General features: G+C 36.3%; 2 protein-coding genes across 2 annotated transcripts; both read right to left on the bottom strand.

Moving 5' to 3' along the window:
- Positions 1-3: 3 nt before the first annotated feature.
- On the bottom strand, positions 4-1,367 carry LOC124642689 (the record flags this gene model as incomplete). The annotated part of the gene is made up of 1 exon (XM_047181290.1): positions 4-1,367. A coding segment is annotated over exon 1 (1,116 nt), but the record flags the coding sequence as incomplete, so codon positions are not given.
- Positions 1,368-11,489: 10,122 nt separating this feature from the next.
- On the bottom strand, positions 11,490-12,763 carry LOC124642789 (regulatory protein zeste-like). The gene is made up of 3 exons (XM_047181438.1): positions 12,550-12,763; positions 12,160-12,346; positions 11,490-12,050 (listed from the first exon to the last, which is right to left on the bottom strand). The coding sequence occupies exons 1-3, from the start codon at positions 12,739-12,741 to the stop codon at positions 11,524-11,526; spliced, it is 906 nt and encodes a 301-aa protein (XP_047037394.1). The 5' UTR covers positions 12,742-12,763; the 3' UTR covers positions 11,490-11,523.
- Positions 12,764-17,630: the final 4,867 nt, after the last annotated feature.

Below are 17,630 nucleotides of genomic sequence, written 5' to 3'. Positions count from 1 at the left end.
TATTGGTTTTGTTTTAATTACTAAACTATGTTGAGGTATCAACTTATTATCTTTACAATAGGCAATACAATGTTCTGGTATAGTTAATATTCCAGTACCATGGATAGAAAACTCAGATAAGTCTTGATTATTACATTCTATTGTGAGTTTTGAATTTTGGCTTATTACATATATCCATTGGTTTCTACGTAGTTTATGAAAGGTTTCAAAATTACCGTTTACGAATTTAGTGTTACAAATATGTGGGACAGAAGTCAATGCTTTAGAAATAATCTCACTTTCGCATATAGGGACTGCAGATGTGGAATACACACTAGGTGTTTCACAGATATAATATTGCGTATTTATAACTTTACAGGAGCTAAGTGAGTCTATTTTGCAATAAGATGACTTATCTTTAGTTATACCTATATATTTCGTGGATGGTATTATCGTTGAGTATAGTGTGCTATTTACATCATTAAGCTCAATAGGGTAAGGTATAGTGTTATATAGATCAAATTCCTTTACGTTCACTAAAGGTATTTGTAATACAAATATTATTTTGTTATTTGTATAATAGCTGGATACATCAGATATGTTTTCTATGATGTGGATGTTATCTAAGATTAAGGGTACAGGTAATTGCTTAGAACTAGGTAGAAATCTATAATTATCAACAAGATCTGCAAAGAGTTGTTTAGGAGTAATAATAGATGGGTATAATATATTAGACTTACTAAACATAATAGCACTAATAATATCTTCTAATTTAAATGATAATGTTAACATAGTACTTTCCAAAATATCTGATAATCCTGATATCTTAGATCTCATTAATAGCTTATCTGTTGCTAAAGTGATGTTAATTATATCCTGGTTTAAGGTATCGATAGCATGGTTTAAACTGGCTTCATTTGAACTAATTTGGTCAATTATTTCTTTCAGAGACGTTAATGTAGATTTTGTAACTAATATACTATCTTTCATCAAAGTTGCTAACTTAGTTTGATCATTTTCTAAGGTTTTAATGGCATCGCTGTATTTTATAGCGTCTTCTTCATCCATATTACCAAACAGTTGTTTAATAACAGAACCGATTCCAGCAAACCAAGCTGATCTTTTATTAGATTTGGACATGAGGTGAGATATAGAATCGAAATCTCTTACTATATCATAATAACGGGATGACAATGGTTGAAACAGATAATGACATTCGCTTTCATAATATGCATTACTTTGTTTACATAGATATTTTGAAGTTCCTAGAACGTCTCTTATGTTATCTAGATGTGGTTGGATAAAAGATATATCTATTGGAATAATAATATCTAATGTATCATCAGTGGTTTTTAGAGAACCAATAGGATCAAAGTATATGCCTGCGTTGTCAATGCTGGTTGGATATAATTTTGTCTGTTTGATGCCAGGGACGGGTAAATGTAACCAATTCTGGAATGGAAGGTGATTGTAAGTTATTAGATTATATAGTATAGTATATTATACGCTGTTGCTAGTATGCAATTTCATTTCATCAAAATGGTGTTTGACATGACGCCTATTTATTAGGAGTGACGCGGTGTTATTTCCGTGTATTTTTACTATTTTGTACGGGCCTTTCCATATTGGTGAAAGAGCTTTTCGAAGCCGTAGATGATTTTTCAGATAAACAAGGTCGCCGACCTTATATTTGATTGGCCTTGAACGAGTGTCGTAATAGTTTTTTGAACTTTCTTTAGATTTTTGTATGTGTTCTATAGCTTTAGCTCGGCTGTATTTGAGTCTGTTTTGTAGCACACGGACATAATCAGGGTAAGTTACGCTTGCAGCTTCTTCATAGACAGAGTCTGGTATGTATGGTTTATTTCCGAACACGAGTTCGTAAGGGGAGAAATGAGTAGTCGAATGGATAGCGGAGTTATAGGCAAGCATAGCTGTATATACAAAGCGGTGCCAATTATTTTGTTCTTCGTTTACATAGGATTTTAAATATTCTTTTAAGGTGGAATGACTCCTTTCAAGAGCGCCTTGGGTCTGAGGATGATAAGGGGTACTCCACAACTGTTTGATTTTTAACAGTCTGCAGGTTTGTTTAAACAGTTCTGCTGTGAAGTTAGTCCCTTGGTCCGTTAAAATTGTTTTGGGTATTCCAAATAGCGTGATAAAATGGACTAGACATTCACATGACTCTTCAGCCGTAGTGTTGGTGATTGGATAAGCGGTTGAAAACTTGGTAAGGTCATCTTGAAGTGTTAAGATAAACTTAAACCTATCGTTACCGGCTTCCGGTAGAGGACCTACAATATCTAATGCTACGCGTTCAAAAGGACGAGTGGAAAGAGATGTAATCTGCATGGGAGCACGATTAACTTTCCTAAGGGCTTTGTTAGTTTGACATTGCGGACATTTTTTCACATAGTTTTCTATGTCTGATCGCATATTTTTCCAGTAATACTTTTCTTGAATACGTTTTAGCATTCTAGCGGAACCTAAATGACCGGCGATGGGCATGTCATGTTTTCTTTCATGATTTTAGGGATTTCACTTAATGACGGATAAATGATGGAATTTTTGTAAATATGTACATTTATTTTCGAATTGTGAAATAAATATAATATTATATTGTAAACTTTTAGGTATTGATGACAATCAAAGGGGTTGCTAAAGTCTGAGATGGCTATCTCGGGATTGTTTTGATCTGCAAGACTAACTATTAGCTCATTTCTTATGGATTTGAGAGTTTTGTAAATATCTTCATAAGTGCAGGTATCAAAATGATTGACTTTAGTAAAGAGGAAATAATACGTTTTGTTTTCGGATTCGTATTTGAGAAAAGTGAATAGGGTTCTTTCTAATAGGGAAAATTCACTCAAATTAGGAATATTAGATATAACTTCTTGAACATACGGGACGGATTCATCCATATCTATGGATGTAGGGATGACAATATATTTTTATCGGTTTTAGATAAACTTTCGTTATGTTCTATGATAGTTGCATTAGAACTGAAGTCTTTTGAGGTAGTTTTAAGGAAATCTGAGTAGTTACCATCTAGGATATTTGGACTTCTTGAATTTGAGCCGTCGATTGGTATTGTTGGATTTGATGATGGTGTGTTTTGGTTAGTTGAATTATCGAGGTCATCAAGATTACCTAATTCTGGTAAGCTAGCAGGTGGAGCAAGTGGATCTATGAGATCTTCGAGTTGGATTAAATCATCTGAATTTATTGACTTGTCGGAATCAGGTGAGTTAACATTTTGCCTTGAAGTGCTAGGAATAGGATCTATGGCATTAACAGATTTAAGTGGAGGGTAACGCGATAACGCATCAGCAGCATTATTTAATTTTCCTTTCTGATAGACAATTTCATACTCATATTCCTCCAATTTTAATCTCCATCTTTGGAGTTTACTACTGGGATCAGAGTGATTAAATAGCCAACGCAAAGGGCGATGGTCGGTAACAATCAGGAATTTCCTACCATATAAATATGGGCGGAATGTCTTGCAACCGAAAAGAATCGCAAGTAATTCTTTTTCCGTTGTGCTGTAGTTACACTCACTTTTATTAAGTGTACGAGATGCGTAGGCGATAGGTTTATCTTTCCCTAATTCGCCTTGAGAAAGGATGGAGCTAATAGCATAATTAGATGCATCGCAAGTTAAAACGAATGGTCGTGAGAAGTCAGGATATGTCAATAGTGGTGCTGTTGTGAGTTTGTTTTTTAGGGTTTCAAATGCTAACTGATGTTCATTTGACCATACAAACTCTACATTCTTTTTTAATAGATTTGTTAAAGGTTTCGCAATACTAGACAAGTCTGGAATAAATCTGCGATAATAAGAAACAAGTCCAAGGAATGACTTAATGTCCTTGGGAACTTTTGGTACGGGGAAATCCAGTATCACACTTATTTTTGCAGGATTTGGTTTCACACCTTTGTCAGTGATGACATGGCCTAGGTATGAAACTTCCTTTCTTAGGAACTCGCACTTGTCGGGTTGTAATTTAAGTTTAAATTGGCGCAGTCTGTCAAAAACGTTTGTTAAGTTATTAATGTGAGAGGCAAGGTCGTAGGAGTATATAACAATATCGTCGAGGTAAACAAAACATTGAATACCTTGGAGCCCAGATAAGGCTGAATTCATTAACCTCTGAAAGGTTGACGGAGCGTTTTTGAGTCCGAATGGCATACGTGTGAACTCGTAATGTCCTGTTGGGACAGAAAATGCTGTTTTTGGAGCGTCATCAGCAGACATATTAATTTGATGGAATCCGGATGCTAGATCTAGCGTGCTAAAGTATTTACTTTTGCCCAGCTGATCTAGTATGTCTGCTATATTTGGGATAGGATAGGAGTCACCGATGGTTATATCATTGAGCTTGCGGTAGTCGATTACCACACGCCATTTCTTTTGACCGGATGCGTCGAGTTTTTTTGGTACCACCCAAATTGGTGAAGACCATGGAGACATAGAAGGTTTTATGATACCTTGGCGTAACATTTTATCGATTTGGGAGTCAACTTCCTTTTTATGACATTCAGGGAATCGATATGTTTTTACATGAATTGGTTCATCCGACGTTGTTTTAATTTTATGTTCTATTGCGTCGGTTGAGGTCAGGTTATCATCAGGTAAGTGGAAGATGTCAGAGAATTGGGAACAGACTGAGTATAGTGCCTCGGTTTCTTCTGCATTAAGGTGGGATACGCGAAGTTCCTTTAGAACTTCTTCTGTACGTTCAAAAGTGTGTGATTCGGCTGTGATTCCTATAAATTTTGAAGCTTGTAACTGGAAAGGCTCTAAATGCAATCGAAGGTCAGAATTGATTTTTACGGGTTCTTCTAAGGTGTTTAAAATTGAAATATTAACACGGTGGTTTTTCTTTACTTTAACTACACAGTTGGCTATTAGCAGGTTTTTAGATATATGTTGGTTGATTACTAATCCCTCTCCAATTTCTGGATTTGCGACTGTACATTCTATGATAGCTTCGCTACGCGCTGCTATTGTATAGACAGGTTCATTAAAATACATTTGAAATTGAATGTCTTTTAAATATAACCTGCTTTCTTCATAATTAACTTGGCCATTCTTGGAATTAAATAAATCGTTGCCGATAATGCCATCATAGGGTATGGTTAAGTGATCTATTAAGTTGAATATGTGAGTCAAGTATTTACAGTCACTGTGGTCTTCATTATGGGTACTCATGGTTATAGGAATTTGTCCTAATGTGCTTAAAGGACTATCGGTGGTTGAATCTATGCCTTTGATCTTAAACTTGATTGATTCATTGATTACAGGCATATGATTGATAACTGATGTTTTTATAATACTTATAGATGCACCGGTATCAACGAGGAGCAAAAGATCTTTAGAAGACACAGGGGATTTAACTTGTATGTAAGGTAAGTATTTATTTGAAATGTTTTGTGTGAATTCATATATGGTTTTATTAATGTTTTCTTTATTTTCAGGATTACGGACAGAATCTACGATTTGGGGCTGGTTACCCTGTTGCTTGATTCTAGATGACTTTAGGAATTTATTAGAATCTACGATTTGGGGCTGGTTACCCTGTTGTTTGATTCTAATTGAATGACCTCGAGTTTTGGGCTTATCATTACCATGTCCATGGGTCATCGTGTCGCTATTGGTGTCGTCTATCATGGTTTGTCCCGTGCGACAACTATTCGGGACATTATTTAGTTTAAATCATAATTATCGACAGTATCATATCCTTCAGTTTCAGTTAAGGTGTTAATTTGTGGTTTGAAGGACGTGCCTGGTTGAGTGTTAGAATTAGATGGTTTATTTACATTGAATTTTTTGTTGTTATACTCGCGGAGTCTGCAATTTTCTAAAAGATGGCCTGCCTTTTTGCAATATCGGCAGAACGGATCTTTTGAAGCTGCTTGACTGGAATAAGGTTTTTGAGTTTGATTATTATTATAAAAGTTACTAGTTCTATTAGGTTTAGCGTTTATATCATTATTACGTGAAGTTTTCGCGACCGTACTCTGTTTATATGAGTATTGTTGTAACTTTTCTTCTGAAAGAGCACAATTGATGGCATCGTTAAGATTCTTAGGGTCTCTGCATCTGACTATATTCGCGATACGAGGAGTGAGGCCCATAGTGAAAGTGTGAAGAGCTAGATCCTCCATAGCCGCTACTCTACCAGCAATTTCACTTTTCTTGTGATTGGTAACCGCGATTTCTGTCAGAAGTTGGGATAGGCATGTTTCAACCCTAAGTGAAAATTGGCTAACATTTTCTTGTGCGCCCTGTCTACAATCTTGAAGTTCTATTAAAAGATGAGCGTAGTGTTTTCGCTCTCCGAATTGGTTTTGCAGGAAATCCCTAAGTGAGGGCCAAGTTTCGAACTCTTTTATTGAGCATGCTATTTCGGCTTTACCGTCTAGCTGGCTGATGATATATTTGAATACGATGTCTTGTTGATTAGGGGCGGATAATGAAATCGCATTATCGCAATTATTTATAAAAGCGTTAAGTTTTTCTCGGCTACCATCAAAAGGTTTTATTGAATTTTAGGATAACGTTTAAGGTTAAGCCTTCCTTTGGCTCTTCCTTGACGTTCTTGGAACTTTGAGACATATTAATTAAAATAATACAAACATACAATTGTAACAAGCAAACCCTGGAAATAAAATTAGTATAGCTTAAAAGTTTACACGGCGAAATATTTCGTAGAACTGTTCTTATCGCTGTGCACTGGAACTGCGTCGAATCAGTGTCTAGACGGAATACTTGTAATCTTGTTACAATGTTGCGGTTATGAGATAAGCCGTCCCAAGAAAGTTTGATGGAACTTTGGTTTAAGCACTTGTAAATATTATAAGAAATTATCACAAAACTCACAGGAGCACTAAACATGTGTTTTTCATATTTATGCGGGAACTGGAACTGGAGTTCTGGATACTGGAACCGGGGTTGACCTTGTACCGGGTCGGTGCTGGATCTGGAGGCGGGAGACGCTACTTGCGTCCCTGCTCTTTGCCACTTACTGCACAGTGGACCGGTTATGAGGTTCACCGGTATGGTGTACGGTATACACCTGGATGATGCGAGTCGCTTCGTGGAACTTATGCATTCACTGCACTCACTGCACTAGATTTTATTGATTTACGGAGGGAACCGGGAATTTTCAATCCCTTTTCAGCTGCCACCAATGTTAGAAACCGGTCTAGGAAACTCTTTTTAAAAAAAAGGAAACACTTTTACTGAAATTACACCAACACAATTTATTTCAATTATTACAATATTATCGCGAGTGCAATAGGCAAGTGCACGGGATGGAGGCTTGAAGACGACTGAGGATGAGTGGGATGGATGCATGAGGAGTAATGTGTCAGCATTCTGATGGAATTGCAGCATAAGCTGTTGGGTCAGCCAGAAGGGGTGCATTGGAAGGGTATAACAGCACGCTCAAAATATATATTTACGAAAATGAACTCTATTCTAACGCAATAAGGTACTAAATTGGTTGCATAATACACAGAGGCAAATCCGAGCCGAGAGGGATAGTTCGAACGGAGGCTGTTTGTCTCTTTCTAACACCTTGCCAGCATAAAAAAATGTTGTGATCAAAAGTTTTGTCTTCCCAAAAACAATTTAATCACTTATATTTTTATCTTATTTTAACAATTGTAAGTCAACAAATTAATAACAATCGCATTAATTTATTCGTATTTATTATTAAAACATAAACAACATAAATTTTTATTTTGCTTTTTTTTATTTTCTAGCGGTAACCCTGAACATTCTTGGCGCGTAATCAGCATTTAAAATTTTGTTTATATTTTTTTGTATTAAATCAATTTAAACTATTAAAATGGTGAAAAAGTGTTGCGTTTCTACTTGCAAAAGTGAATCCTATGGTGGTTGCAATATATCGTTCCACAGGTTAGCTAATAATAACATTTTCGTAAACCAAACAACTAGGGTGCCCATGAATTCTTGTAACGAGTCAAAATATGGGTGATGGATTTTAAAACTGTTGTACTATTGTTATAGCTTCCCAAAAAATGAAGAAAGGCGACATAAATGGCTCAGCAGTCTATATATGAAGTAGAAATACAAAAAAAACAGTCTTCACTTCGAATCTTCCTGCTTTTATACTGCTAATTTCCGCTAATTATTAAAAGCCTTTATTAGTATCTTAAGGTCACAAACTGCGTAAGTTAAAACTTCAATACTAATCTGTGTTTAATAATCTTAGCAAATTCGGATTTGTCTCACATAGCTTAATCTCATAGTCACCCTATTAGAAAGGGACAGACAGCCTCCGTACTAACTGTTTCACTCGGCTCGTTTTTTGGGTTTATATGCGCAGTCCTGTTTACTAATATTATGTCTATGCCAAAAACATGATTGTCACGTCACAAAAAAGTAAATTGGTCCTTTGGTAATAATTAATGAGTTCGTTAAGGCCTTTAACCTCAAAAGAGAACTAGAACATAAATCATGTACATTTATGACTGTATCTAGCCACAATCGGTAAAGCCTAATAAGGCTAAGCTTTCACGACACGAAGGCAGCGAGCTTGGGAAATATTTTAATTGTCATATAAAATATACTTAATTATTCTTGCGTGCCATAGCGTACTTTTACGTGTGGTCGACTAGCCTTTCTAAATTATTCAGGTATTATCGTTTCTCTTTTAGTATATCAGTTATTTGATTTTCTGAAAATGCTGAATGGCCTGACAGTTCAAAATATTATATCTGTTTGAACTTTTTTCCAAAGCATTACTTGTAACACTGATTCGATGTTTTAAATTTTTTTCACTTCTAACCAAAATTACAACACATGATCGCTTAATCTATGAAGCATCTACATTTTTCTGAATCCTACAGTATTCCGTTCATCTGCTTAATCCTCTCACAATACTCCTGTATCTCTTATTTCACGTGATCACGACATTTGCTTCCCAGACTAGCAGATAATTTCATCTACGGTATCCTAGAAACTACAATAAGTCTGTCTTCCCCTAGGGCTTTTTACCACAGTTGACAAACTCAAAAGTTGAAAGCTCCCATAATATTCTGGGCAGCCTCGTGATGCAGTAATTAGGGCAGGTGTGTAACCTCGCCCGTATCCGCAGCTATTTTCTGCCATGGGACTGCGGGGCTCGGCCCTACCGAACTAATGGTCACGCCAAGGTCGCCCTGGTAGTATAGAGTCCACCACGAGAATAGATTCCCTGAACTTCTTTTATTGTGCTTTTAATTGGTCTGTTTGTTTTTCTTTTGTTGCGATTATGGAGTTCGGAATACCTGTTTGTGCTGTTGGGACCGTTTAGAAAGACAGAGTAGTCTAATATTAATGACTGAAAAGCAAAGGAAATATTCGCCAAATTGCATGTAAAAATGTTTACTACATTTCCCCTCGGATTGCAACAGTACAAATGAGGCTATAAACAGTCTGCAATTTCAAAGCGGAGAAATATAGCGAGATTTTTCAAATCGTAAACTCCAAACACACTTCAATCTACAAAAATAGCAAAGAGTTTTGAAATAGAGGCGCCGGCGTCGCTATAAATTATTCGATCTTGGGCTGTTGCAGTATTGAGAGCGCACAATTTACTACTTGCATATTATGCTTTGTTTAGCATTACAAGTAACTCTGGTTGGTAAAAGCCAGAGCCGTATAAATTACTCGGCTGGCCTGGAATTTATGAAGTAACAATTCCCTATTGTTCTGTGCAAATCTGGGAAGTTTTCAGCTGTTAATCACAAATACCAAAATACAAAAAAGACTTGCTTGGGTTAGTCTACATTTTGAAAAATAAGCTTCAATAATCTTAATCGTAATTCCACATTATGATACTAGTCATATTAAAATTTGCATACTGCTTAAACGGCGAGACATGTGAAACATAAAAAAGATACCTACTGTAACATCTTGTAATACCATACCATGTTTCTAGCTTTAAGCTATTGCTATTAAGCTGGTTTAACTTACGGTGAAAGATGCCTCTACATTTTATGTTATCTTCCCCACGGGAGCTTATGGTTATCGTTTAAATTATTTCATGTCAAAATCTGGATTACATACAAATACATGTTCGGGATCTTTCCTTTTCCTTTCAAAGAAGAACTTTGTAATCCAGTGCCAAAAAACAAGCATTAAACTGCAGTAAAGTCCATAGTTAGTGTTGCAAGTGGAGTACATTAAGTATTCATCCCGTACGTTCCCGCATCTATAAATAAACTGCAGGCTGACTCCCAGTTCGTTTGCAACCTTTTTGCTTTTCGCTGTCTGGCTTCGCGAAATATGCACTTCTTTATAGCTAGGTATAGAACAGGGATGGCGAACCAATAGCAATCTTACCAATATTGGCTCGCTGCAAAATAATTTAAGCACTTTGACTGACTGACTTTATGAGCTGACTTTGACTTTATTTTGAGACAAAATTATTGCAATTGAAATTCTGTTAGTAGATACAACCTATATGTTTTTCGCGTTTTAACCACCTCATGAGGGAACTACTTATCACACGGGATAAAATAGAGCCTACAATGTTAGAAACTCGAGCGTAATGATGACATATTTTTTGAAAACGTTCAGTTATTACAGTATGTTGGCATGAAAGTCAATAAAGGTCCACCATCCCTGGTAATGGAACAAGCAGGGACGAGTTCTTTTGTAGAGGACAATGGAACAAGCTTAAAATGAAGAAATGTATCAAAAGACCCATGTCAATTCGATAAGATTCTTTGATAAGTCGAATGAAAATGGAGTTGCCCTCATCATATGCCTTACACTGATTGAATTGTAAGGAGTTTTCCTCAATACATAAACATCATGGAAAGCAACCATTCGTTTTACACGTTTTGTAGTCACCCGGTCAATGCAGACTTAACACAAATAGACAAATGTTGATTCTAAATTCTATGTTCTTCAATGATTATCTTCGACTTGTCTCCATCAATAAAATAATTGATATATCTCTTCCAACAACTCTGATTGGTGGGAAGACTCAAAAGATCGAGAGGTGTGGAGGCAAAATGGGGAGGCCTTTGCCCAGCAGTGGGACAATTATAGGTTAAGAAAAAAAAATCTCCAACACACGAATCGTGTGTAACAAAATTTAAAAAATCGATTTCCTTGAAAGAAATCTTGTGTTCAAAAAAATTGGATCTCGTAAACATTGTGCAGCGATAATGTTGCCAGGTGATATTAAAATCAAATATTCTATGTTTGAACGCTGACTCACTGGCCGTTTGTTATAGTTTTAGCGCGTGTTTGCGCCTAAATTTAAATTTGGAATCAACCGGGAACCATTTCGTAACCGTTTTGTTGTTATTTTTTTGTTGAGCTTTGTAAAAGTATTGATTGTTTATGACATAGGTATTTTTAATCACATAAAACATTTAATTTAAAGGTATTAAGATTTTATTTTAAAATGTATATACAAAGAAAAACGTATCAGATATTGAGTTATAACTACTTCTATCTTAAAATATTATTACCCAGCCTCACTGTAATTTCCAGTTTCAATCTGGAAAATATTAATAATATAATGAAATATTGGATATAAAAAAATAAATTGTAGAAAATAAATAAAGGAAAATTAAATTACCGTCTCGATATTTTTGTCTCTTCAAGTTCAACTCTGCCAAGTCAGCTTTCGCCTTAGCCTCTCTTAGTTTTTCTTTTAAAATCTGAATTTCCAAATCATGTATCACTGCATTATGGGCTTCCTTGTTCTTATTATCTTGCCTTTGAGCCTTTACTTTCTCTCTTAGGAGCTCAATCTCCAACTGCTGAAGTTCCATACTTTGCTGCAGAGCATTTTTGTCTTGATTGAGACAATTATCATTCTCTACATTATTGGGTGCATCTGGTGGATTTTGACTAACTACAGGCGTTGAAATAGCGTCCGCATTGTATGTGCCACTGATTGGTGACATGGGTTCCATTTTCACAGTCCTCAATGCTGAAGCTTCTTGTTCGGAAGTATTTTGAGAGTCCTCACTCAAAAACAGACTTGATTCTGATTGAACTGATTGAAGAGGGTCATTGTCTGTTAATTTTTCTGCAAGTAAAATGGGATTTAGTGTTATGATCAAACATAATGGGGTGGAAAGGCGTTAAATCTCCAGAATTAACATAATCTGTAACTGCATTAAAAGGTCTTTCTTTACCTATAACAAGATCGGAGTCTGCAGAACTATCAATACCAGTTATAAGTGCATGTGCTATCTGCAACACGTTGTTTTTGGATAGTTCACCCACGGCTCCAATGGGTATGTGATGCTGTTTTTTGGCGAGTTCTCCTCGCTGGCGATGTTTTATGTTCAGCCATAATCTTCGAAGTTGTTGTGGTGTTCTCTACAAGGAGGTTTAATGAGTTAATGGTAAAAGGATAAACTTCTAAGATCAGATTAGATAAATGAATTGAAATCTGATAAAGTGCAACAATAAAACTAGTATCGTGTCTCTGAGACTTGAGAATGTCAAAAACGCGAGATTCTATCAGTTCACTAAATTAGAAACTTGATTTATGTAGGTATAATATGCAAATAAATACTTACATGCAATTCAGTATGTGGGTTCGAGTTGAACTCGGCAGCTATTTTTTGCCAAGCTAAGTTCTTAGCTTTCAGAGCCGAACTGTGGCCGTGTTTACTTTCAACAACTTTAGAATAACTCTTCAATATTTCTAGAAATACTTTCTTCTCTTTTTGTGTGTATATCTGCTTCTTAGGCTCCATTACTTTAATCATTTCGGAGAAATAGAACTCTGGTTTCAAGTGTCAACATAAGTTGATGCTGTCATTTATCTGACAATGTGACAATTCCAGACAATTCCTTCTTGCGTTTAGTTCCAATTACGAATGTTATTGGTGATCGCGAAGAAGTTCTAGTTAGAGCCAAACTCCTTTCGCGTTTTGCAATTTTTTATTCAATAAATTGGTATATTGATCACTGTGTTGATTTCGAAGTCTTATTGCAAACTACTTATGGGTCTGAATTAAATGAAACGTATAATGTATAGTAAGTTTACACGAAAAGATTAACGTAGTAACACGTCCGAACAATTGCTAAGCGACGTTTTAAATACTTGAGATGAGACGACTGAGACGAGGCACTTGAGAATGCTTCGACAAACTTGTTTCAATAATAATGATGACGTCATATCAAAGTTATTGGTCGACTGGCAGGAAGTCAACTGTTTAGATTTTGTTAACCGTTTCTTGTAATTTGTAACTTGTTCCTTGTTCCCTTTTCGCCACACAGTTTTTGTGACGATCTCACAAGAATTTTGAAGTGAGGGTGGTTCGATCTCATCTCGATCTGTCAATATGGAGAGTTTTGCATAAACTTATGGCCTACTTTATGGCTATACGCCATTAATGGTAACAGCTAACAGCATGTCGCCTATTAGGAGGACCCAAGAACTGAATGGAATACATTAACTAGAAACAGTAAGATAATAAAATCGTACAGTGAGTGAGTTATAAACTATTATTCGAATGCCAATAACCCCCATAAAAATATAAGAAAATAATCCGCCTAGATTAAGAGCTCCATAAAAGTGACAGCTTTGTATTTGCTTACGCTAAAAGATTTGCACATTTACAATCCGACTCAAATATTAGAAGGACCACCTTACCTCTACAGCACTTTACAAATGTATCGTTATTTCTTAACTTACTAGTTTCATATTTTCCTATTTAAAAGTTACATATTGTACACGGTAGTGTAGATCGACAGCGTACGGCCCTACATAAAAGGATTCAGAAGGATCATGGTTTGGAGTTGGCTTTCCTTTCCGTTGCAGTCTTTGCGGGAGGGTTCTTGATGATTTTCCATCTAAAAAAAAGGTTGTCGGATCTTCACAACAAATAGCACAAAAGATTTTGTACATTGTTCTGTCTCGGGAATACTATTTCGATTTGTTCAATCGTCCAATCACTAGCTCTTATCCGAGACAATCTCCGTCTCCGGGATTTCCTCATTTGCTTCAAGAGTTTATTGATTTCCTTCAGTAAAGTGCTCACGATTAATTTGTATGACCTCGTCGAAACTGCAGCGTCGCTCGCAAGATGTTGCTTGCATCTGTCGTTAGTAATTGGTCAGTGCATTTAAGACTGGTTTGATGTGTATGTACATTTTTCTTGGTAATTGAGGTATCGTCCCTTTTGTCTGTTTAATGATCGTTATTGTCTTGTTTAAGTGTCAAGTTTTTTGTAATTTTTTGCAAAACACTTTTTGGGTTCCGGTTGATGAAATATTTTAGTTAAATACGATGCTGTGCATTTATTACATACCATAACAAATATGTATTTTGTAACCTATGTTCTTTGTTATTCATTCTTACTATGGATAAAAATTACGTCTTTGTCATTATCCAATACAAATAGTTTGTCAAGTTACCAATACAAATAGGTCGCTGTCCGTATATCGTTGTATTTTGTGGTTTATTCATTGGTTTAGTGAGTAAATCTCTATGTTCAACATGTTTGTTACGCTCGATGCTCCAACCAAATGTTTATCATGCCCACTGGTTATACCTACTTGTAATGCCTACTAATTTATAATCCAATTTCAATAAAGTATTACAAGTGAAAGCGGTCATTTTATCAAACTATTCTTTGGATCTAGTACCTTTAATGAATATTTCTATATGACCCATTGCTTCCAATATTACACTTCAAAGCACAGTGACAGCGTTCGTGTATCAAACAATTTTCAGTTTGTTAGACGTCAATCAATAAAAATATAAACCTTTCACAAGTTTTGTTAAGGCGGGTCTACGCTAGACGAAGCGAGCACGAGCGAAGCACAAGCGGAGCCGTCGTTCGCGGCGTCAAGGGTGGACGTACAACGAACCTACAACGATCACTGTTCTCGAACGTAGTTTTCCGCAGTGAGTTCGCGGGTCTTGGCGAATATGGACGATATTAATAATATTGCAGTAGCCGCCGCTGTTGCAGCCAACCAAGCTCTTTTTATAAAGGGCGTCGTAATTTTTACAAGGGCAAAACCGACAACAGGCGGAACGCAGCCGAGCTCGCAGCGCTCTCGTTAGAGGCTTGTAAGTTGGTCCACACAAGACGAATTGTGTTCGGCTCGTGCTCCGCTTGTGCTCGGTTCGTCTAGCGTAGACACAGCTTTAGGTACTTCGAAATTCTTCGGTCGGAAACACTTAACATAATCGTACATCACCATAATTCATAGCATAAGCTTTCTTTGATTGATTTAGAACTGGATATACATATTTTTAAATCATAAAGTTTTCATTGTTCCGTTGTGAAAGCTAAATAGATCCGATTAAATTGGATACTGGCATATCTCTCGAACAACCTAATCCTTTTCGGATTGGTTCGGTCTGGTATTAAATTACGCTATCCAGCGACCCTCGTTTCGGAGAATTGCGCGTGAGGATTATATAAAAAGTAGTTTAAAATAATCTAGACCTCCCAAATGTCTGCATGAAAAACTTACAGGTTAAAGCAATGGAGAAGAATAAAGGTAGATTATAATCAAAAAGTTTGACAGTTTGAGTTCTCGTATTTAGCTAGTTCATCTTCAAAGGAAGTCTGAATATCTTCATAATTGATTTTAGACTCGCCTTTTTGCAATGAAAGCTGTTTTGTCAAGCGCAACACCCTTCAAGCAGCTAACTGGCATCATGCCGAGAAATGGCTCTAAAGAAACTTAAATTCTGCAAAATCAATAAGTGAAAACGCCGTGAAGAAATTATCTTAGTTCAATTTTATAATAGCGTAGCTGTCACCGGTAAAACTCACCATATGGTCGACGCCCACGCGTGGTAGTGGCCGTGGACTTATTGGAGAGAATATTACGACACCGCTCGAACTTAGATTTTATTATTTGCCATATTCATGTGTGTGGGAGGGTTTTACGGACATTTGCATTGAGAAGTGTCGTTGGCAGTTCATCTTGGTTAAATGTAGACATGGGAAAAACGTATCATTGAAAAGAAAAGATTGATATGTATCATTTGATCACTGGGATATGTATCACTCTTTTGTATCTCTATATCCTTTCGAATCCGCGAGTGACATTGTACTGTTGCTCAGAGTGACTCGCTTCGTTCAATTCAATCCAATGTATCACTAAATCAGTACGAACTAAGAGTGATAGATTCGTTTAGGATAGATAGATTCGTATATCAGTTTATAATATTTTTAAGTTTATTTTTTTTTATTTTTAAGTTTCTATTTTTCATTTTGAATTTAAGTTTACGATTTATGTAATTGGCTGTTAAAGCCGTGTAAATCGAATAAATAAATAAAAATAATGGTCAAACACTTATTCTCGGTATCGAGAAAGTGAGACAGTATTCTAAGTAGGGAAGTGCGAAAGAGATGTCTGGACTTTCCGATGAGAAACCGTGACGCCAGCCGCTCAACGCTGTGTGTGCGAGTGAAACACAGATACAAACGGACGACGGATTGAATGAGTTGTTAAAGATACACTGATACATTCGGATTTGAACTGATACAAAGAGTGAGTGATAAGAACGGAAAGATACATATCTTTTTTATCTATCACTCCTGAGTTACCCATCTCTAGTTAAATGTTGCATTAGCAAAACCCAATCTTCAAGAGCATGTACTACACGGAACGAAAATTGGAGGCGGTCGTCAACACCAAACCCACAGAACCACCAATCCAATGAGGTCAATAATGATTGACACATTTTCAACTGATTAACAGAGGAAAATAACAAGAACAATAATTGTGCCAGCAAGAGATTTAACTTAATTAAAACTAGAACGCACGATAAGTTCCAAGACAGTAAAATGTAGCCTTCAAAAGCACTGCAATAATACTTCCATCCAATAGTATATTGATACTTACAAACTCTAGACTTTCGCTTGATTCAAACGCCTAGTTCACACGGGATCTAAGAGTTGTTGACATTACATCAGCCATTCGATGCTTCATAACATAACTTATTGGCAATTTAGAGTCGACATATTGCAAAACCACTTAATGTAGCATCTGCATCAATGTTGCATCGTTGTCCATTCATCATTGGATGATGGTTATGCGTCACCTCTATTTCTTCCATAAGTAGATACCTATGCACAAAAGGTTTCCGGCGTACTTATATTTGCTAAAGTGTGTGTAACCAATCGGATCTTCAATGGGTCTCCAATTGGATTGATGACTCGAAAAGTGGAATGATCAGTTTAGGGGATATCGATGCCAAAAGTAAGTATAGCAGAATATTGTCTTTCTTTTGGAATTGTAAACACTGAAAATGTACACCTAGATTAGCTAGTGCCCCGCCAGAGCTAACATCTCGGCTTCACCTTGACCCAGTGACTCGCGTCGATATGTTATACCTGGTACTGTATGCCTATCTGGTTCTGGGAATACATGTTTAGGCATAAATGAGCAGACTCTGTTTATTTTCCTTGTATGATGCATAGGACGGTCTGGAAGATGTTTTAGTTCGTGTTTTCAAATCGGCTCCCACGTTTATTTAAGCAAAACATTTTGACGTTACCCTTTATTTACTTCTCCATGTGAGAAGAGGCCTGTGCCCAGCAGTGGGACGATAAAAAAAAAAGCTTTATTTACTAAACGTGTTTATTACTGTGGCAAGTATACAGTCGATTTTTGAAGACTTCGA

The sequence above is a fragment of the Helicoverpa zea genome, chromosome 25, assembly GCF_022581195.2.
Source record: "Helicoverpa zea isolate HzStark_Cry1AcR chromosome 25, ilHelZeax1.1, whole genome shotgun sequence".
Taxonomy (NCBI): domain Eukaryota; kingdom Metazoa; phylum Arthropoda; class Insecta; order Lepidoptera; family Noctuidae; genus Helicoverpa; species Helicoverpa zea.
The sequence above is the reverse complement of the archived record's forward strand: the minus strand, read 5'-3'. Positions and strand labels throughout refer to the sequence as shown.